The sequence below is a fragment of the Equus asinus genome, chromosome 2, assembly GCF_041296235.1.
Source record: "Equus asinus isolate D_3611 breed Donkey chromosome 2, EquAss-T2T_v2, whole genome shotgun sequence".
In the NCBI taxonomy this organism is placed as follows: domain Eukaryota; kingdom Metazoa; phylum Chordata; class Mammalia; order Perissodactyla; family Equidae; genus Equus; species Equus asinus.
The window spans coordinates 42,054,080-42,077,459 of record NC_091791.1 but is presented as its reverse complement, the minus strand read 5'-3'; the positions used below and the strand labels follow the sequence as shown (position 1 = coordinate 42,077,459).

Genomic DNA, 23,380 nt, shown 5'->3' with positions numbered 1-23,380 from the left:
CCCAGGACCCATGGCTGGATCCAGATTTATCTGATTCCCGAGTCTAGATTCAACCGCTCAATTATTCTCAGTCTCTGCTGCCACTATTCTAGTCGCTTTTTTTACCCCTATCATTAAGGAAAGTTAATTTTTTTAGAAAAATAATTTTTAAAAAAGTGAATAGAATACCTGATAAGGCCCAGGTCATCTCCATTCAAATCCACCATTTTCAAGACTATCATTTCCTTGTCTGTATTTGAAGAATACCTAGCCAACAAAACAAAGAAACTTAGTCAGTTCTGTGTTAGAGCCCAGCCCTCATGTATGACAAATAGCAGAAGCTGGTACAAAAACACCTCTCAGTAAGTGAGACTTCCTGACATAATGTACTCCTGTGAGCTGCATCCAGGACCTCATGCCTCAGCTAAAGAAATGGTTTGCAACTGTGATCAGAGTGAGGGGCATTCGGTCAGCTAACTGGAGATGAAATGGACATTTTTTTATGTAATATAAGCAATGTTATATAAAATATGTGTATTTCCTACTAAAAGGATTTGACTTTGAAATTTCTACTCATATCAAATTTTAATGGAATTTCTTAATAGCAGGGAATATGCAAAATGAAAATCATTCATGACCTGCAACTTTAAGTGTTCTTTTATATCCTTTCAAGGGAAATCAGAATATGTTTTCTAAAAATCAACTCCTTTGAGATCTATTGAAAAATATGCAGACAAATGTAAAATGTCAAGTGGTCAAATTGAAACTGAGTATTATTTTACTCTGCCATAGCAGCCAAGTACTTCTCTTTTGTTGCAAACCTGATTCATCACTTAAAATAATCATCATCATCATCATCTTTCTTAGTTATTCCATTCAATTATGCTAGTTTTATTTCTTGCTCTTCATTCCAGTTTCTTTATTCTTTCATCTCCTCTCTCTTGCCACATTCCCCTAGACTAAGAAGATTTCTTCTGAATAACATAATACAGAGAGCGATGCAGTAATTTAACAAAGACATGTTATGCACATTTTTATTTCCATTTTACAGATGAAGAAGTTGAGCGCCAATATATTAAGATAAGTAAATCACTAAAGGTCACACAACCTGGAAGGGATCAAGCTAAGATGAGACCACAGTTGTGCCTGATTCCAAAGCCCAGACTCCTTCAGACCTTCCCCTCGACTCCCACAGCCAGCAAAGTGGGGAGATTCATGCACACGTCAGTGTGTGTTTCTACAGTCACTTTTTATTTCTACTCGTCTTAGATCATAAACGTTTGTAAATTGTTTTAGCTTTAATACTCTTTAGGATCCCATCATATTCATCCAGTAACTATCCTGTTCTTAGATTTTGTTGCTGTTTCCCAAAGGAAACACACAATTTCATTTTGATGATTCCCCCCTCACCTTGCTCTCTCAGACTGGGGATTCTGAAGGTAAGAGTAAGGGCTTCGGTTGATCTGCGCACCATCCACATTTCCTTTGTTGATCAAGATTCTGCCTCGTTTCATATTTGTGTGTGCTATCTCAATGCTCTGCAGGTCAAAAAAAAAAACAGAGTTGTAAATTTAGAAATCCTGATGGAGATAATGACTTAATATCAACAGAAGAGCCCTGTGGACAATTTCCTTTGTCTCCAACCTGTCCCCCCAGGGGATGAAAGCTGGAGAACCACACAGCTGGAGTCATTCTGGAGGTAAACAGACAGGGGCTTCAGGGTAGAGATAGAAGAAGTGCTGTGTATAGGGAAGCACGCTGCTTATCAGCACCTGAGCCTCTCGGGCCTGCTGAGTCAGGCACCATCTGCCATCTCAGATGACCCAAATGGGAGAATTGACTCCTACAACACTGGACAAGATTTGTTAACATGTAGGTATTCCACCCTCCCTACCCTCTCCATCCCTCCTCCCTCTAAGGCAGAATTTTTCAAACTTTTTTGACTGAGAACCACAGTAAGCAGTACATTTTTCATCATAACTTAATATACGTCAACATATGAATCCTAAAACAAAAGTTCACAAAACAAACTACTCCCTTATTATGGGTTATGCACTATGATAATTTCCAATCTATTCTATTTCAGTTCTTTTTTAAATGCTTATTGCAACCCGTGAAATTGGTTTCATAAAGCTAGTCGTAGATTGCTATCCACAGTTTGAAAAACATTGTTGTAAAGACATTTCTGCATTTGCTGGTTGGATCCCTGGATTTGGGGGGTGACTTTATAAGGAAAAGTAGACAGAGACTAAACCCAAAAGGTAAAGGAAAGACGAAAACATTAGCAAGGATCCTATGTGAGAAAATATTAAGCTGGAAGGCAGGGGAGCAAGGAGTAAAAGCTACTCAAGCAGGAATGGGAGAAGATTTGAGGGTATCCGTTCAGAGCACCTTGTTGGTCTAGAGCTGCCGCAGAGACATGAAGATGTGCGTGCACAAATCTCACCCCCTCTGATGCTCTTTGGGAAATACAAGGAAAGATTGGGAATAATTGTAATTACTTTTGATTCCATGACAGGTTCTTTTTCATGTGACTTTGTGCAGAGAACAGATCACGTAGGGTCCTATATAATTTATAAGGGTTATGTACAAAATGTTTTCTGTCTCTTTAGACCACTGCCTGAGGCTTACTGCCACAGAACTCTCCTCTCCCAATCAATCAGTACCTCAGGCTTAACAGCCCACAGCTCAGGACCAGAAGCTACAAGGGAGTCAGGCAGGGTAAAGAGAGCTAAGTGCTAAGACTGTGCTCAGATCAAGATCCAGTAGAGACTCTCTCCGTATAACACCAAACCACTCCTAAAACCCTGTGAGCACCAGTGAAGAACAGCTCCCTTCTGGGGCTCTTTGCCTACCTGCACGATGCCAGTGACCATGTACTCAAAAGTTCGATTAGTATATCCTTCGCTGGCAATCACAAATAGAGTGTACTGGAAATATCCAGCTGGCCCCGAGTGTGTGTGAGTGCCACTCAGGATGACATTATCTTTTCTGTATAGGGAGCCATATTTCATCTGCAGTCTGTTCAGGACCTTCAAAAAATAAAAACACACACACACACTGAAGTAAGAAGAGGGATAACATAGACAGGAGCCTAGCATGAGAAAAGGCTCTGATGAGTCCAAGCATATCAGTCACACCCCTGTCAAGTGGCCCCTTCACTCCACGCCTGAGTATATCATCGTAGTAACAACAACAATAATTTCAATAGCTAACATTTTATAGATTCCTGTTATGTGCAAGCACAATACTAGGTTTTACATACACTATGTCATTTAAAAAGCTTTATAACAACCCCAAACATAGGTATTTTTAACCCTATCTTTTAGCTGAGAACATTGAAGTATACAGAAATTAAGTAATTTGCCCCCTGGTCTAATAAATAGCAGAACCAGAAGCCAGATCCAAGTCTGTCTAACTGTAGAACCAGTACTCTTACCTATGCATCATTCAACACATAGTATATTAGAACATCCAGGCACTGTTCTAAGCGCTAGGAATACGTGAGTTTCCTACTTTGAAGAAGTTTTTATTCTGAAGTAAAAAAGATAATAAACAAACCAATAAATATTTCATATTATATCATATGGTGATAAATGCTATGAAGAAAAATATTGCTGAGTAAGGAAAAAGAGAGTGATGGGTGTTAATGAGGAAAGATCTTTCCAAAGAGCTTACCTTTCATCAGAGGTTCAAATGAAGAGAGCAAAGTGGTCATGCAATACCTGGAGGAAAATCATCCTGGGCACAGTGAACAGACAGTGCAAAGGCCTCTTTACTGCCTCCCTTCTCACGACAAAGAACTCAATATTCCCTGACACAGACCACTACACTTATTGGTCTGGAGGAAGCCAGCCACAATGATCTAAGGACACCCTGGCAGAGAGTGCAGAGAGGCTCACGTGGAAAAGAACCATCTTGTCAGCACTAACTTGCTAGCCATGTAGGTGAGCAACCGCAGAAGCAGATCCCTCAGCCTCAGTCAAGCCTTCAAACAACTGTAGCCCCAGCCAACATCTGAGCTCAACCTCATGTCACAGAAGTGATGGTATGTGACTTCTGTTCTAACCTAAGTCAGAATCACCTAACCCAGCCACTCTAAAATTCCTGACCCACAGAAATCCTGAGCAATAACATGTGATTGTTGCTGCTTTAAGCCACTGAGTTTTCCAGATCACTTGTTGTACAGCAGTAGACAACGAACGCAAAGAGACTCAGTAAATGCTCATTGAATTAATCAATCAATGAACATCCAAATCCACGTTTAGTGTCTTTGTATGGTGCATATACACCAAGAAAAAAACAGAGAAAATCAGTGATGTTGCCGAGTATTATTTCAGAATATGCTTTAGCCAGCTGCAGCCTGAAGTTTGATATTATTGTGACTTCTTTGTAAAAAGTATTTTGACTTTTTTACATCAGAAATCATTAAAATGATCCAGCAAAAGTGTCAAACCCACAGCAACCTTTCTCAATGTTGTATTCTATCACCTAATACCAGGGACAATGATGAAAACTCATTTATGGCAAAGATGGCAAATACTGCTTATCCCATGCACTCAGTCCTATTTATTGGGGGTTGCTGCCAGCAGGAATGTGTTGAGAATGTTTCTGAATCCAACTCTAGGCTTAGCAAAAAAGGGTGCCTTTTTTGATTAGCAATGCTATCTACCTTGATTATGGCACAGGCCACGGTATGCTGATAAACTGTCTCTCTAAAGAAGAAAAGGAGAGCCCTCATTTGTATTGTTTGACAATTTCTGTGATGTATATACTCCCACCATAGGCAATTTCAAGCTACCAAAAGTTTAACAACAAGCTCACAAAGTTCCTGAGTATTTAACAATCAGCTCTCATGAGCTGGTGCAAGCCAGTTCCAGCACACCACTGGTACATAAGGGAGTAACAGCAACTTACATGCTATATACTTAGCATACATAAAGACATCCATTCAACCTCTTCTATTTTAGGTGAAGAGCTCTATCACACTTATTCTAGTCACGTGGTCATTGAATCAGGAAGATCTTACAAATGATCTTGCCTCATTAACCTCTCCATGTCCCAAACACTGATTGCTAGGTTACCTTGTCCACATGAGCAATCCTGTGATACCAGGCAAATGTGGAAAGGAAATATGATATAGCCAGACTAACACCCCTCTGACAAAGTAGCTCACATTCCCCATTCCAGTAAGTTTCCATGTTCCTTCTGTTTGATCCTGACTCCAGTCCCAACTCTCCATCACTCTTATGTATTCTTCTACACAGTAACTACCACACTCATGATAAAGAAATATTTGTAGGGAGAAGGGGGAACAATCAATGAAGGGACACCATGAAAGCTTAACTAATGTCAAAGGCTAAGACTCCTACATTTCTGTAATCAAGACAATAAGGTAGTAAAAAAAAAAAAAAAAAAAAAAAAGAATTGCCAGTAAACCTAAAAGCTCCCCTAATCTTACCTGTTTTTTACTTCTAAAGAACTAAAATGTCAGGATTCTAGAATTAAGTGCATTTCTTCAGATTTATTCAAGAATCAAGCTCTTAAAAAGATAAAAATTATGAATCTTGAATTGTAAAACAAAAGAAACAGACTACAATCCTCAACAAAATATTGGCAAACCAAATACAGCAATACATTAAAAAGATCATATACCATGATCAAGTAGGATTCATACCAGGGACACAGAGATGGTTCAACATCCACAAATCAATCAATGTGATACACCACAGTAACAAAATGAGGAACAAAAAACACATGATAATCTCAATAGACACAGCAAAAGCATTTGCCAAGATCCAACATCCATTCATGATAAAAACTCTCAATAAAACGGGTATAGAAGGAAAGTACCTCAACATGATAAAGGCCATACATGACAAACCCACAGCCAACATCATACTCAATGGGGAAAAACTGAAAGCCATCCCTCTGAGAAGAGGAACAAGACTAGTGTGCCCACTCTCACCACTCTTATTCAACATAGTACTGGAGGGTTTGGCCAGAGCAATTGGGCAAGAAAAAGAAATAAAAGGAATCAAAATAGGCAGTGAAGAAGTGAAACTCTCACTGCTTGCAGATGACATGATTTTAAATATAGAAAACCCTAAAGAATCCATCAGAAAACTATTAGAAATAATCAAAAACTACAGCAAAGTTGCAGAGTACAAAATCAACTTACAAAAATCAGTGACATTGCTATACTCCAATAATGAACTAACAAAACAAGATCTCAAGAATACAATTCCATTTACCATCATGACAAAAAGAACAAAATATCTAGGAATAAATTTAACCAAGGAGGTGAAGGACCTATACAAGGAAAACTATAAGACATTACTGAAAGAAATCGATAATGACATAAAGAAATGGAAAAATATACCATGCATGTGGATTGGAAGAATAAATATAGTTAAAATGTCCATACTACTCAAAGCTATCTACAGATTCAATGCAATCCCACTCAGAATCCCAATGACATTCTTCACAGAAATAGAACAAATAACGTTAAAATTCCTATGGGGCAGCAAAAGACCCTGAATAGCCAAAGCAATCCTGAGAAACAAGAACAAAGCTGGTGGCATCATGATCTCTGACTTCGAAATATATTATGAAGCCATAGTAATCAAAACAACATGGTACCAGTATAAAAACAGGCACACAGATCAATGGAACAGAATTGAAAACCCAGAAATAAAACCACACATCTACAGACAGCTAATCTTCAACAAAGGAGCCAAGAACATACAACGGAAAAAGGAAACCCTCTTCAATAAATGGTGCTGGGAACACTGGACAGCCACATGCAAAAGAATGAAAGTAGACCACTATCTGTCTCCATACACAAAAATAGACTGAAAATGGACCAAAGACTTGAAGGTAAAACCTGAAACCATAAAAGTTCTGGAAGAAAATATAGGCAGTACACTCTTTGACATCAGCCTTAAAAGGATCTTTTTGAATACCATGTGTACTCTGACAAGGATAATAAAAGAAAAAATAAACAAGTGGAACTTCATCAGACTAAAGAGCTTCTGGAAGGCAAAGGAAACCAGGATCAAAACAAAAAAACAATGCACAAACTGGGAGAAAATATTTGCAAATCATATATCCGACAAGGGGTTAATCTCCATGATATATAAAGAACGCAAACAACTGAACTACAAAAAACAATCCAATCAAAAAATGGGCAGACGATATGAACAGACATTTTTCCAAAGAAGATACACAGACGGCGAACAGGCACATGAAAAGATGCTCAACATCACTAATCATCAGGGAAGTGCAAATCAAAACTACACTTAGATATCACCTTATGCCAATTAGGATGGCTATAATCACCAAGCCAAGAAATAACAAATGTTGGAGAGGTTGTGGAGAAAAGGGGACCCTCATACATTGCTGGTGAGAAGGCAAACTGGCGCAGCCACTATGGAAAACAGTATGGAGATTTCTGAAAAAATTAAAAATAGAAATACCATATGACCCAGCTATTCCACTACTGGGGATTTATCCAAAGAACTTGAAATCAACAATACAAAGAAACTTATGCACACCTACATTCATTGCAGGATTATTCACAATAGCCAAGACATGGAAGCAACCCAAGTGCCCACCAACTGATGATTGGATAAAGAAGATGTGGCATACACACACACACACACACACACACACAAACACAATGGAATACTACTCAGTCATAAAAAAGACAAAATCATCCTATTCGCAACCATGTGGATGGGATACCTTGAGGGTATTATGTTAAGTGAAATAAGCCAGACAGAGAGAAACAAACACTATATGATTTTACTTATTTGTGAAACATAAACTTATGGACAAAGAGAACAGTTCAGTGATTACTAAAGGTGGAGAAGGGGTGGGTTGGGCACAAGGGGTGAAGGGGCACATTTATATGGTGTCTGACAAATAATAATGTACAACTGAAATTTCCCAATGTTATAAACTCTTACGACCACAATATAAAAAAGAAAGAAAGAAAGAAAAAGACTACAAACAGCTCACAGAAATCTTATCCTAAATCTTTGATATTAAGTCAAACACATGAGATTTCTGGGGAAAAGAAATTAAAAACTCAATCATCTAATAACAATGCCTGCAAATAGCCATTACAAATAGTGCGTTTCCTACTTCATGAAAGGAGAGGTATTTTAACAAAAAGCAAAGAAGTTACGTTAATGTCTATAGCTCACTTCTTTGTCTTCAGTTTCCATTCTATTTCCTATTACTGACACTCTTGGGAATACGACATAGAAAGAGTTAGAAACTCATTCTGTTTTCCTGCCCTGCCTCAGTGCTCAGAGATCTTCCTTAATCTTCATTCCATGCTGGAAATTTCATCAATCTTAAAGCTGAGCCTGAGAACTTGCCTAAAACTAGGTGTTATAAATAAGCTTAGTGGCACTTGTGTAGCCACGTTTATTTTTCACACTTTCCCTTGTGTTAACTTGGGATAACTAAGTGGGTACATTTAAAGGCCTTCCCACAGGGTCTCAGATTGCATGGAAAAGTAAAAATTGGAAGAGATGGTTAAATGTTGCCCACTATTGACTTGATGGTGTCTATAACCCAACACATTAAACCCCTCTCCCCTCCACACCGCACCCCCAAAGTCTACTTTTTGACTCTCCTATTTCTGCTAATGACCCCATGATTTCCCAGTCAGAATCACCTTTGATTCCTCAGAAAAACGGTATAGTGTGGTGGTAAAGAATGTGGGCTTTGGCACCAAGATGCCTATGTTTGAATCCCAGTTCCGACAGTACCTAGTTGTATAACCTTGAACAAGTTTCTTAATCCTCTGCAACTCAGTTTCCCAATCCGTCAAATGTCATAATAATAGTACCTTTCTCATACAGTTGTTTGGAAGATCAAATTAATTAATATTTATGAAGCACTAAGAACAGGCCCTGACTCATCATGGGAACTATGTTAAGTGTTAGCTTTTATGTCTATTCATCCACAAATCTCATTAGCACTTAATTTTACCTATTACCACCATGTAGTCTCACTGCCACCCCATTGGTTTAAGACTTTTGTGCCAGCCTCACTCGATATAAGGGAAGTTGCCAGGCAGAATTAAAATCCTTCCTGCAACCCTAGTTTCCCTTTCTAGTTCTCTCAGCCTTCCAACACCTTGTAAAATTCCCCTGTATTAAATCCCCTCTGTTTGAAAGGCATAGTATGATTACTGTTTTCCTAACTGGACCCTCACCAATAAAGCCTTGACATTCATTTAAATAATCTGCCAATTTTGTGTCCTTACCTCTAGTTCTAGTCTTTTTCAATCCACCTCAAACATCTCTGATTAATCACCCTAAAGCAAAATTGTGTTTGCATCACTCCTCCACCCAAAATTTTTCTAAGAATCCCCATCACTCACAGAATTAAAAACAACCTGGCATCACAGGATCTCTACAATTACGACCAATATACCTTCCAGTACATCTCCAATTACATGCCTACATGTGTCCTAATAGAACTAATCTCTGTTCCTTCAAAGAAGACTCTACATTCCCCTCTTGTGCTTCCATGTGTTCACGCTGTCCCCTCCATTTGAGAGCTTTCCTTCCCCGTGTTAACCATTTAAAATCCTGCCCATTCAAGTGTCACTTTCACTTTGAAATTTTTCCCCTAATTTCCTTTTCCTGAATCCCCATGTGGTGCTGGTAAAATACTGTATGTCCACAAATTCGTTGATACTCCTGCCTTCAAAAAGAGGTGAAACTTAACTTTCCTACTCCTGAGTAGGAACTGGACTTAGTGACTTGCTTCCAGTGAATAGAACAGGGTGAAATTGACAGTGTGCAACTTCTGAGCCAGGGTTATAAAAGGCACTGTGGCTTCTTCCCTGATCTTTCTCTTGAGTTACTCATTCTGAGAGAAGTCACCTGCTCTGTCACAAGAATATGGAGAGTGGGGAACTGAGGCCTTCTGCCAATAGCTACAAGAGTGAATCATCTTGGAAGTGAGTCACCCAGCCCCAGTCAAGTCTTCAGATGACTGAAGCCTTTGCAATATCTTTATTTCAAGATACCTTAAGCTGGAACCACCTAGCTAAGCCATTCCTGAATTCCTGACCCACAGAATGTATGCGATAATGAATGTTTATTGTTTGAAGCCACTATATTTTGGGGCTATTTGTTATGCAGTAAGAGATAACTAATACACTCCTGTACTTTACTCCAGTGAACTATAGTTATTTGCATATTTCTGTTATGGTCCCTTCCTCCTATCCCACAAATAGGTCATGAGTTCGTAGGGCACATGGATTATGACTCACTTAGCTGTGTGCCTCCTGAAATGACTAGTAAAGTGCCTTGCAAAAAGCAAGTGTTCAATGCATTTTTCTCACAAAGAAAATAGATAATGTCACTTTTAAGAATCTGAACTCTGGGATCAGGCATACATGTGTTCAGAACCTAGCTTTACCACTTGCTAACTGTGTGAATTTGGGAAAGTCATTTACCTTCTCTAAGACTCAGTTTTCTTTTTTTTTCCATTTTAAATTGTTTAGGATTTAAACCATTTTTAAACAAAGAACTTAACTTGGTTTTTTTTCTTTGTTTTTAAAGGTATGTTTTTTGGTGAGGAAGATTGGCCCTGAGCCAACATCTGTTGCCAATCTTCCCCCTTTTTTTTTCCTCCTCAAAGCCCCAGTACATAGTTGTATATCCTAGTTGTAAATCATTTTAGTTCTTCGATGTGGGATGCCGCTGCAGTGTGGCTTGATGAGTGGTATGTAGGTCTGCACCCAAGATCCAAATTGGTGAACCCTGGGCTGCTAAAGCGGGGCACGCAAACTTAACCATTTGGCAACAGGCCTGTCCCTCAGTTTTCTTATCCATAAAATGGGGATAACAACAGACCGACCTCAGTTTTGTTCTAAGTATAGGATTGGGGAAAACACTTAATCCCCTGCTCCTCACGTTTACGTAGATGGGAGAGGCTTCCATTCTACTCCTCAAGAGGGAGCAATATTAAAGAAATGCTTTTAGGCCCTCTTGTCACCCCTCTCACTGCCCCTTCACACAGCATAAGGAGCAAAGTGTTTACTAGGTGAGACTGATAGAACATGACAGTGAATAACGGACATTTAATGGTCATGATTCTGGGTGCTCCCGATTCTTCTCTTTCTCACATTCATGAATATGCAAACAGACATTAAGGGAACACATTCTCTTGCTGTGACCTGATCCCATGCAGAAAATATTACTGGGTCAGGGCCTAGAAATTAGCTTAGAGAGACAGACATGGAAGTCCATATCTAGCACTCTATTTCTCTCTCTCTCTCCCTCCCCCCTTCCTTCTCTCTGTCCCTCCCTCCTTTCCTCCCTCTTTTTCTCTCACTCAGGACCTTATAGGTCTTAGGCCGCCCAGGAACTGCTCCTCACCCCACACCCTCTCCCCCTCCACACACCCCCCCATACCTCCGCCATGCACCTTTCTGCTAAGCTCAACTTTTCCCATAGTAACAAGATCTAAACTGGGGAAAACTCATTGAAAAACCTGCCATATTCTACAATATAGTTTAAAGATTACCAGAGCTGACATACTCTTTTTAAATTTTATTACGGAAATTTTCAAACACATACAAAAATAATCAGAATAGTATAATGAAATCCCCATGTGCTTAACACCCAGCTTCAGCAAATTATGGCCAACCTCATTTCAGTGTTGTGTTTAAACTCTCATCTGGTTCCTTGCATCTATTCTCAATTGTCTAAAAACTTGAGGGAAGGATTAGTGATTGATTGGTGCTCTCAGACTTTTAACAAGGAGTACTAATTAAGAGAATGTACATGAAGGTCACCTGGAATGTAATAAGCTTTCAAAAAACATTAACATTAATAATGATGATGAACCATCAGCAGAACTGAAAGCAAATTTTGACCAAGATGACTTAGAATCTTTCCAAGATGACTTGGGAAAATGAGGATCATTCTCATACAATTGTGTGCTGGATTGTCAGGAGCTTATAATGTTGAGGTTAGTAGAAACTTACTGGAAGAGAAACCAGGAAGCCTTAGTGGCTGTCACGTTCACCCACAGACTTTTCTTTTAAATCATGTCCTTTCTTTCTCATTTTAATCACTTACCTCCAGCCTGAGTCGTTGGGATACCATGCCTATGTCGATGCTGACAAACACCATTCGATTTGACCCATCAGGTTCCGCCATGATGAAAGCACGACTGTACAACCTTGTGAGGATGCCCCGAGCATACTGACCACTTTTGCCGTAGCCCATCTAAAGAGGAAAGCAGAATCAGAGCCACTGTGTCTCACTGCTCTGCTACCAGAAACCAGGCCCCACCATACAAGAATAGACTTACTTAAGAGAGAGAAAAAACAATCCACATGACACTGTGGCTCCAAGCAAGATAATATATGTGTTTTCAAGAATAAAGCCAAATCATAAGGGAGGCTTTATTCTTCTGTGTAGAAAAATGTAAAGGCAAAGTAGTGATCAGCTTAGCAGAAGCTGTTCACTGGTCTATGGAGGAGGAGGGAGTTGGGCTGGCTCAGGAATTCCATTACCACACTGGAGACCTTTCAGGGCTCTTCAGTTCTTTGAAACAGAACCTTTTTTCCTGGCTGTTTAAGGCACTACACAAGGAAGTAGTTTGCTACCACCATCCTACATTGCCCAGTAACATCCTGAAGATTGAAGGCTCCCTCGCTTTGGTTATTTGATGTGTGATTTTCTTTTTCCTGAAGAATATGGTTTCTTTATGATGAAGTAATCTTTACTGAGGGTGCCTCACCCTGGCTTTTACCACATTGTCCCTCCCTAAGCCAAGCCAGATGAAATACATCTACCCCAACCCCTTTCTCTCACCATGTCGTAAAACCCACCCTTAAAGCCATACCCAGGTCTTAAGAATGCTCCCTCCACTGCTTGCTTTATCCCTCGGGTGAGTGTTCATTTAGGGCTCACATTCCAGAGTCACTTTTCAGAACAGACAGCAGGGAATAATTCCCAGAGTCTAAAGATTATTCGGTAGGAGGGAGAAAATCCCATCAGACAATTTCATGCTCTGGTATCCCTAGGGAAGTGTTGATATAAATGGATATTTCCACCATCATAGCCAAGAAGTTCCATGCTGGCAGCCAGTGGGCCACACTTCACATATAGACATGTTTTACTTGGCTGACACAGTGTTGGTCCATACAAGGTTTCCAGTTTTAACTAACTAGAGTTGCCTAGATTTTCCAACTGAAAGATTGAAATCCTCAGATCTTCAATCCAAAGACTTTCTGGCTTCTCTTAAAACAAACAAAAAAACTGTGAGATAGGGCAGCCTTGAGTCCACATTCTTACATGGCAACAATTAGCTAGAGCCATGCAGTTTCTAGTCGCACCACAGTCCCTGTCACTTCCTACTGACTCCAAAATGAGGATTCGCTAGATATTTATCTTATACTGGCCTGCTTCAGTCATTTACGGTACCTGCCCAACCCCTGTAGTATTAGTTTTCCAGTCCTGACACTTCATAAAAAATGGCCGGTTGTCTTCACAAGGGAGTTGTGGTTGAATAACAGTTCCCCTCTTCCTTATACTACAATATTCTTAGCGTTAGCAGTGAAGTCAATAGAAAAGGAAGAAGATGATGTAATAATCATAAATAAATTTAGGATGCAAAATAATAGAATTACTTGTTTCATAGTCTCTTTGAGGATCCCATGATTAACCTACCAAAGTGATATCTGCCACTTGTCCTGTGCAGTCAGCTCGCCCAACACCAATTTGGTAGCCACTGAAGTTCTGAAATGGAGTGGTCTCCAGGGTGCTGGTCACTGGAGACATCCGGGTGGCCATGTGGCCCTGGGTCAGTGTTGAGCCTCGAGGGGCTGTGGAGTCTTGCGTGGCCAGAGGGCTCTCGTTGGCCTGAGGGCTCTGGGTGGCCTGAGGGCTCTGGGTGGTTGAATAACCTGAATCTAAAAATGGAATAAGAAATTTAAGAAACAATATTTCAGCCCACATATTTATTGGCATCAATTAGAACTCATAGGTTCAACTTTCTAAGGAAAAATCATTGCATATTCTCTTATATATATAGAATATAAGGTGAGAAACATTTCGGGAACATATTTTATATCATAATCCTAAAGACGATATTTTTCTTGGGCTGGAGATGTTTCAGCTGAACAATCAAGGCCTCCATCAATGGTCCTTCCACTTCTCATCACAAGGCATTCCTTGTCAAACTCATCACCCTTCATTCACTAACTCTGCACTTCTTTTTCAGCCAAATGAATCGGGTGCCATGTTCCTGGCACATAACCTACTAAATCCAGCCTCTGGGGATTTGTTTCTTCTATTTTCTCCATCCAGAGCCCTCACTCCTTTCCACTCCATCAGCCAATCTCCACTACCCGCTTCAGAGTTGGTTCATTTCCATCACACTCAGATTCAGCTCAACCCCTCACCTCTAGGATGCCACCTCCAGCTGTCCTTACCCTGCTCTGGTCTTCCTCAACCTTCTAAAGACTTTTATTCTTAATGCAACCTAGATCACTGTACACTTGTGACATAGTTCCACCTTATTTGAATGATTCTTATACCACCATATATGTATGTGTATGTACACACATACATTCTATATTAAGGTATATATCATAGACACACACAAACATCAAGGGAGGCAGAATGGCATACAGACTAAGAGGGCAGGTGCCGGAAACAAACAGCCTGGGTTTGAAAACTGGCTTTACCCCTTACTAACTGAACAAATCACCTTGCCTATTTCACCCCAGTTTTTTCATCTATAAAATGGAGATAACAATAATAATACCCTACTTCCTAAGATTGTTTTGAACAACAAATATATTAATGCATATTAAAAATGTAGAGCAATGGCTGGCTTTTAGCTTTGGTTTTATTTACATATTTAGACACCTTACATAAACAGTTTATTTGTTTGCTTGTTTCCACCCTTGACAACAGTCAGGGGTGGCCACAGCAGCAAATGTCAGTGCCTCTATGCACTAGTGGTCAGAAAGTACTTAGGCAAGAAATTAATGGCCAACTCCTTCTCGGATCCTAGAATTCTGGAGCTCAAAAAACCCTAGAGATCATGTAGTCTAGTCTCCTCAGCTTTACATATGAGAAAACTAAAACCCTGAGAAGTGAAAAGTGACTTAACCAAGATTGCATGGACAACATATGATGAATCACATGCCCAAACCAAATCCTCCCACTCAGAATCTGATGCTCTTTCAACCACATTCTAGATGGAGTTACAGTCTACGTCTTCTTGTCCCCAAGACTATGCTTTCTACAAGATATCAAGTATTGCAAGGAAGGGAGCAGGTGCCTTTGCTACTGCCTCACTGATACCAACATAGGAAGGTGATGCCAACCAAAGTCAAAGCTAGTCACATAGCCAAGGGCAAGTTCTTCGCGATCCCAGAGTCTTAGTGTCCACATCTGTAAAATGATGCTAAGACTAGCACCTGCCTTTATAGAAGTTTTGAGAATTAAATGAGAAAATTATGTAGACTCCTGACCATAAATGCTTGACATAAAGGAACCATTCAATAAATAGCAACTTCTACTATGAGAATAGTTACTATAATTATTGATAACCTCCCTGAGTCTCAGCCTTCAGATTCTCTAATTTTAGAAGCTAAAACTAAATAAGTCCTATGGATTCTCTCACTTCTAACTCTCCAAGACCCTGCTCTGCCTACTGCTGGCACAGAGGATCTCTGTTCCTCTTTATTTGCAGGGAATTCAAAGCATAGGAACATGGTAGAGAATACACTGGAAAAGAGAAAAGGCTACAAAAGAGAAAACTGGAGTGAAAACTGCTGTCTCCTTCTCCATTTGGCCTGAGGCCAGCCTCCCTTTACTTTAGTCAAAGCATTCAATCCCCACTATCTTGTTGACTCATTTAAACAGGTATATAGGGGCCAGCCTGGTGGCACAGAGGTTAAGTGCGCACTTTGCGCTTCTCGGCGGCCTGGGTTTCACTGGTTCGGTTCCCGGGTGCAGAGACGGCACTGCTTGGCAAAAGCCGTGTGGTAGGTGTCCCATGTATAAAGTAGAGGAAGATGGGCATGGATGTTAGCTCAGGGTCAGTCTTCCTCAGCAAAAAGAGGAGGATTGGCAGTAGTTAGCTCAGGGCTAATCTTCCTCAAAAAAAATAAATAAAATAAAAATAAAATAAACAGGTATATAACCTGGCACTGAAGTAGAGGCTCCATCAAAGACCCATGGGCCCAATATTGCCTATAAATATAGGCTTTAAAGATAGTTTCCAAAAACTAAATTCATTTCCAACATGAAAAAAAAAAATCAAGATGTCTAAATAGCTTCTCTTGAAAACTCAGGAGATATGAGTCCATGTGACATCAAGACAACAGCTGGCACTGAGGAGGGGCTGTGGACCCCTTTACCAGAATCACACCTGCCCCCATCCTGGTCCACCTCCCCACTCCACCTCCTTTATAGAACTTGATTGGCCCTTGGAAGGATTTGAGTTCAAGACCTCCTTCTCTAAAGCCTTTCACAGACTGATTGACATCCAGTGGGTCTTTCATCCTCTTCTTGCCCCCAGGAAAAGGTGATGCCAAAAAGGAGACAGAGAAAAAGAAGAGGCTCGGGGCAAAAGCTCGCATTACTGGGCCTTGAAGAAGCCAGAATTGTGCTTAGATCAGCGGAAAAATGAAAGACAAACAAGTACGTGTCAGAATGCCTGTCAACTGGCTTTTTGGGGACAAAGGTAAGCTTGATAAAAATTGCTATCCATGCAGAAAGGGCAATTAATATAAAGGTTAGATGGCCACTCCAGGCTGCTTAAGTCCACGTGGAACTGTCCTGTTATCAGCAGATGGTATTTCTTACTTTGGTGTCCCTCATACTCAAAAGATTTCCTGCAGACCTAGGAATAGCATCTGAGAGGGCCCGTGACACTTGCCTCTGTTGTTTTCAATGGTCCCACTGGTGATAAACAAGAGGCTGAGAAGGGCCACCGTGACCGCAGTCATCATTACAAGGAGGAAAATCAGGAACATCTCTAACATGGAGAAGCTGCGTTTAGCCATTTCTCCTGAGGAAAAGCAGAGATGGAAGAAGAAATATGAAAGAGGCAAAAAAAACACAGAATCACAAATTAAAATTCATAGGCTTTGAGCTGCCCAAAATTAAGACATCTTAGCTTTTTCATATGAATAGGCCATACCAGACGTGGCAAGTACAGAGCACACTTGCCACTAGTTCCATAACCCATGCCTAAGGCAGACAAGACCAATCAATTACAACACTCTTTGATAAGCTTAGATGGGGTTTCCAAATCCTTTTCAGCACAGTCCTCGCCCTGGAAGCCATCATTATAATTTGACGTTAGCAACTAAGCCAAATTCTATTTGCATTCCTTGGCTACAACATTATTGCTTTCATTTATGGTGATGATGCTGTCTGCACGTAGGTCTAAGTTGGCACACTTCCGTCAACAAGGATGATTGAGGCACCCACACTGCTTGCACTTCTGAGAAGGCTGGCTGGGGTTAGGGCTGTACTATGTGGTCATGGACTAAGAAAAATTATCTTGTCCACATGGAGGTAAAACCCATAACTTTGGCATTTAAGCTTCATGTTCTAACTTCCAATTACTACCTAAGGAGAAAATGGCATGGAGAAGGGAGCTGGCATCTCTGGTCTCAAGCCAGGCATTAGTAAAATTTCCATCTTCAGTGATCAGAAGGATCCCACCCATTTTGTAAGCCCTGTACCAAAGGATGAGGATAAAGATAACGCCCCTGGGTTCTACAAAAGCAGAAAGTGTCCTTACAGATTCCTTAAGATATTTTAGGAGAATTCATCATTACTCAGAGGGACTATAGAAGCTAAAAACCCATATAATGTAGCAGGAGAAGATACAATACGATAGCTCAAAGTTGGATTCCAAAGTCTGAGTCCAGAATTCAAATCTCATTCCGCCACTTGCTGTAAATAACCTTGGGGAAATCTTCCCCAACAATGAGCCTCAGTTTCCCCATCTGTAAACAGGGATATGATGATGATGATAATTTTTGTACCTACCTCATAGAGTTCCTATAAAAATGAGATGATGCAAGTAATAATTTGTTTGTTCCATGGAATGTAATAAGTGCTCAAAATGTTAGCATTTATCATTAGGTTCCAAAATAGCAGAGACACTGTGCTCCTCATTGTCATTAAAGGGAGTTTATATGAGGCTAGCATTAAAGGATTATTGGAATCACAGGTAGGAACTTCAAAGCCCATTTTCTTAATGTGTGCTTTAGGAAGGCTGAGCAGTGAGATGAGCTAGGAGTCCCAAGACTTGTCCTCAAAATGGGCAATATGTGGCTGAGATGCTGCAAACCACAAGAGTTGTAAATTGGCAACAAACAGACGTGTTTAGGATGGTCCAGACAATTTTTTGTTTCAATTTGACTTAGTTGACAAAAGATAGAGCTTACCAAGTTTACCTGTAAATATAGAGTCCACATTAACAAATCGGAAACTTCAAATTTTCTTTCAAAATATTTCATAAAATATGGCAACACTGAGCCAGCATTCCCATGGGCCAAGAGATTTTCATAAAACTTAGTAATTACCACTTCGTTTAGATTGGGTATACTTTCTCCAGCCTGACACATCCGTTCCCAGTGGACTTATCCATCTAAGCTACTACCTGGTCTTTGTAGTAATTTTATTTTGCAATCCTTGGACTGGAGGTTAAATCAGTTTAACAGAAAACAGTTCAGAGGGAGAACTGAATTGAGAGTGGACAAAGACTGGAACATATTCCCAGATTTCCTGGTTATTGACAAGCTTTCCTCATCGATTTATCACCACCATGATGACCACTATCACCAACCACAGCAACAACTTCATATTTAGGGCAAAATGAATTAGTTCTGTAACTCAGTCCCAACTTTCACTGTCAGCCCTGAGCAGTCAAGAAGCACATCTAAGATATGTCTCTGAAACTTTGATGATCCAAAAAAGTTTGCTAGTCATTTGCTGCTGTTTCAAACTTCAAGCCCAGTATGCCTAGTTCTTTCTCAAAGCTTTGGTTTCTGAGCCTTCCTACTAGCTGAGACAGCTTCTGCACAAAGAAGGCAACTCAAAGCAGATGAGTGACAGCTGGACCTCCTAACCCCAGAGCATCTACAAGCAGATTGCATACGTAAATGTGACCACATGGTAGGAGCCTGTGTAACAAACAGACGTGGTACAAAATAATAATTTTTGTTGTTGTTAGTTTTGTTCTGTTGATCTGATGACCACCACCGGCCTTTTTCACAAGTCAACAATGGTACTTAATTAACATTCGAGTTTCCACCTGTTACTTGGATTTCAGTGATGGACCTCATGTGTCTCACTGTTCTGTTTAGTTGCCAGAATCACTGTCAATATATTACTATTTTTTTTGAACCAGTCAGCACTATTTATTTCTCACTGATGATTCAAAACTGAATTCAAACGTTAAATGCCTTGTCTGCCTTCAGAAGGCAAATGCACCTTGGAGAGCTCAGCCAATGATTACAATTTAAAGGATTCTACATTTCCTAAGGGCTCCCACTTAATCCCGCATGATCCTATAAACTCAAGGATGAGGCTCTAATGACACGATAGCAAGTCACTTGCCGCACGTTTACCACACCGAGGTCCCTGTTTTTCAAGACTATGACAGTAAAAAGTAATTACTTAGCAAAGTGGGTTTCTAAAGCTAAGAAAATGAAGTGAAGCTTCAGGGTTTCATCAAGATCTCTGAGACAATGGGATGATTCAAGATCCCCTCCTCCCTCTCCCAGAAAACACAGGCATTCTTACCTGATTCGACCGCTCACAAGAGCTTCTGCCTTCCAATAAAGCAAATGATCGCTCAGAACCTTGTTTCCTTCCCCCTTGCGCGTTACTTGGCTAAGACTTCTCAGCACTTTCTGAAGCCTACTGAGGAAAGATTTTCACAGTCATGTCCAGGAGAGCTAGGGTGATTATTAGCATACCTTTGTAGGCCTGGTACAAGGATGAGATTAAAGAGTATTGATAACAAAAGGCTTATATGTAAAGCCTCTCCTGGGACGGCCTGATACTGAGGTAGAAGTCACAGAAGGCCTGTTGGGCTGAAGGTCATTTCAGCCTTTACACAACTCTCCCAGCATGACAAGTTCTATGCAATATCTACAACCTCGATCACAAAATAAAAGGCACCTTTTTTATTTACCACTGGTCACTCAACCAGCCATCGACAGGGAGTGACGATGTATGCTAGACATTAGCGTGAGCTATGGGTCCCATGGGCAATATTTACACCAATTTCAGAACAAAAAGTGATTTTAATTCTTACATTTTCACATATAAAGAGAATGTAACGTTTTAGATGAACTAAGAATGTGAATAACGAATATATAACAGGGCAAGAATGCTACGCAATCATTAAAAATTATATTGAAGAAGGTAGTTTAATGACATGAAAAATTATTTAATATTAAGTTATTTTAAGTTTATAAAACATTTTGATCCCATTTTTGTAAAGTATACATTATTTATATATGTGTGGTCATAAAGACTGCAAGAAAGTAAAGCAAAATGTTAAGACATAATTATCTGTTGGTAAGATTATGGGTAGGTTTTGTTTTCATCTTTTCGATTCCTCATATTTTCTATAATAGCCATGTAACACTTTTGTAATGGGGAAAACAAAATGTTTTATACCTCCTCTTGGAAAATATGTACTATATAATAGCATGAAGTTAAACAATGGCCCACAAGAGAGGAAAAGAGCAAGAAATCGACAAAACCCCTCCTTTTTTCTTAGTAATCCAAACTGTCCAGGAAGCATTTTGAAGAAGACGACATGGGCCACTCGCTTCCTCATAGAGCTTTAAGAGACACCAGCCCCCAAATTGAAATATTAGAGAGATAAACGCCTTCAGACGGAGCACTTAGTAACGTATCTTAGCTACCTCTCTATTTCTACAGAGGGGAACAGGTTAAATTATGGTATTAAACAAGTTTTTTTCCTTCGCGCATTTATGTTGGAATTCTTAGTTTCAAGCAATAGAGCCCAAATCTAGCTGACTTAAGGAAGGGGAAAAAGAGAGAGAAGTAAATTTACTAGAAGACAACAAGAAGTTGAAGATGGAGCTCAGGAAGCCCGGAGATCAGGCAGGCCAGCTCTGTTGGGGGAGGTGGCAGGAGCCATTGCACAGTGTCTTTAGGGCATCTCCACTGAAATGGATGCACTCCAACAATTTCAGTCTTTATGTTGCTCCACTCAGGATTCAATTCCTGAAAGACAGCATCCGACTGGCCTAACTCAGGTCATATGCTTAGCCCTTCTCTTGAAGGGATCCTTAAATAGAAATCTCAACAAGACCATACCGGACCAGGGAAGGGTAGTTCTCCAAATAAAATCAAGGTAAGTAAAAACCGCAGATACCCGCTAGTGACTGCCATTGGATTTCCTTCTCCCACGCTTCTCTCTCACAGTGGGAGGACCTCTAAACTGCCCCTGCATTCTCTTCCAGACCTCTCCAGCCTTCTTTCTCTCCATAAAAAGGAGCCATGCCATGCTCATTCACGCTGAGACCTGCTGGGTGACCCACAATCTAGTCAAATAAGATCAATTTACCCAGAGTTTTAGTAGATGATAATGGCATAATATATCATTTCTCCCAGACGACATTTGAACATACCTGAACACTAAGGGGGTGAGAGTCAAGGAGTTCCAAGCAGTGTGGCAGAGCCAGTGGAGGAAAGACGTTGGGCCAAGGGGACTTGGGGTGCCCATCAAAACAGTTGGGCCCTATAGCCAAGGATAAATCGACCTTGGGGTGAGGGGAAGTATAATCCTTGCAAATATTTCAACTTGCAAATATATTTTATTTCCATCTGAATGACCCTCAAATAAATCGTGTTAGCTAGGATTAGAATGAGCGTCCCTCTCTACTCTCTACCCCAGGATGATCACTCGTGTACACATATTCTACCCATTTTACAGATGAGGAAACAGATGAAGAAAGATTAAATGGCATCCAAAACAGGAAACAATGGTTAACAAAGTGAGCATGATTTGGGCTGGCCTGGTGGTATAGTAGTTAAGTTCGTGTACTCTACTTTGGTGGCCTGGGGTTCACCGGTTCAGATCCTGAGCACGGACCTACACATACTGCTCATCAGGCCATACTGTGGCAGCCTCTCACATACAAAATAGAGTAAGTTTGGCACAGATATTAGCTCAGTGACAGTCTTCCTCAAGCAAAAAGAGGAAGATTTGCAACAGATGTTAGCTCAGGGCCAATCTTCCTCACCAAAAAGAAAAGAAAAAAGTGAGCATGATTAAGGAATAGTTATTCCAGGATGTGAGCCCAAGTCTCCAGATTCCTAGACAAGACCATTTGCCTTTCACCACACTCTTACTGTCTACATCACCTTGACCTGGGCTCTGGCATGGCAGTCTCTAGGGATATGCAAGTCCATGTGTTCACTCCTCATTAGCAGATGATGAAACAAAGCCATATCCTCTGTCTCTTAACATCCTATCACAGAAGGAAAAACTATCCAGCCTGAATGAGGTATCAAGCCAAAAGAATGTTTCTCCCAAAATCTCAACTCCCAAACCATTAAACAATAGTCATTGCACCAAAAATTCTCTTAATAGTATTTACTTATGCTGACAGAGTAGGAGTCTTAAAAGGCTTGATGCTAATTTCATATGCTCCTGCTAATGAACACATCCTTTTTCATTCTTTAATTCTTGGGATAATAAAAGATTAAATTACTTTTAAAAAATATATAGTATTTCATATACACACAGATTGTAGTCTCTAAATTCTATTTCTTGCTAAAATGAATAACTGGTTGTGAGTCTGGGGCAGGAAATACATGAACCAAACCTACAACATTTTTTCATATCAGAAATCAAGGAAGTCATCAAGATAATTAGAATTGTGTCAAAAAGAATGAGAGGTTCCCACTAGCCAAAAATGGATCAATTTGTGCATCAGTAAAAAAAATAACTGCAATAGATTGAAGTAAATCAAATTTGCTTTAATCCATTGTGCCATAATAATACTTTAAAAAAAAAAAAAAAACCTCATTGATTACCTTTAACAGATGCAAGGGAACCAATTTGTTTTTCTGAAAACTGGTAAGCAAAAAAAGGAGAGGAGGATCAAGAAATCAAAAATGTACTCTGCTTCCCTTGTATAAAGCTACCTTGGGAAGGCCAGGTCATTGATGAGGGATAGTTTCTCACTATGGAAATATTCCAGCTAATAAATGAGGGAAGAATGACTCAGAATCTAAATATTTTGCAAACTCCTAATGAAATGATGCATCTAGGCAATGATCATCAACAGTTGGCTGCTTATGTTGCCAAAAGAGAGACAACCAGTTATTGG

The 23,380-nt window shown here is 40.1% G+C and overlaps 1 protein-coding gene across 2 annotated transcripts in view; it reads right to left on the bottom strand.

Annotated features, from left to right (window-relative positions):
* Positions 1 to 23,380, bottom strand: part of LOC106847425 (putative neutral ceramidase C) — a 105,605-nt gene that overhangs the window by 65,212 nt on the left and 17,013 nt on the right. Inside the window, exons 1-7 of one of the 2 annotated variants that reach the window (XM_044754966.2) lie at positions 19,806 to 19,942; positions 16,921 to 17,052; positions 13,695 to 13,936; positions 12,096 to 12,245; positions 2,835 to 3,011; positions 1,390 to 1,517; positions 169 to 246 (exon numbers count right to left, since the gene is read on the bottom strand). In XM_044754966.2, the coding sequence (XP_044610901.2) occupies positions 169 to 246; positions 1,390 to 1,517; positions 2,835 to 3,011; positions 12,096 to 12,245; positions 13,695 to 13,936; positions 16,921 to 17,047 (902 nt within the window). In that variant the 5' untranslated portion in view covers positions 17,048 to 17,052; positions 19,806 to 19,942. Of the gene's footprint in view, positions 1 to 168; positions 247 to 1,389; positions 1,518 to 2,834; positions 3,012 to 12,095; positions 12,246 to 13,694; positions 13,937 to 16,920; positions 17,053 to 19,805; positions 19,943 to 23,380 lie in introns of those variants that run through there. The other variant, XM_044754960.2, reaches the window with a different exon arrangement.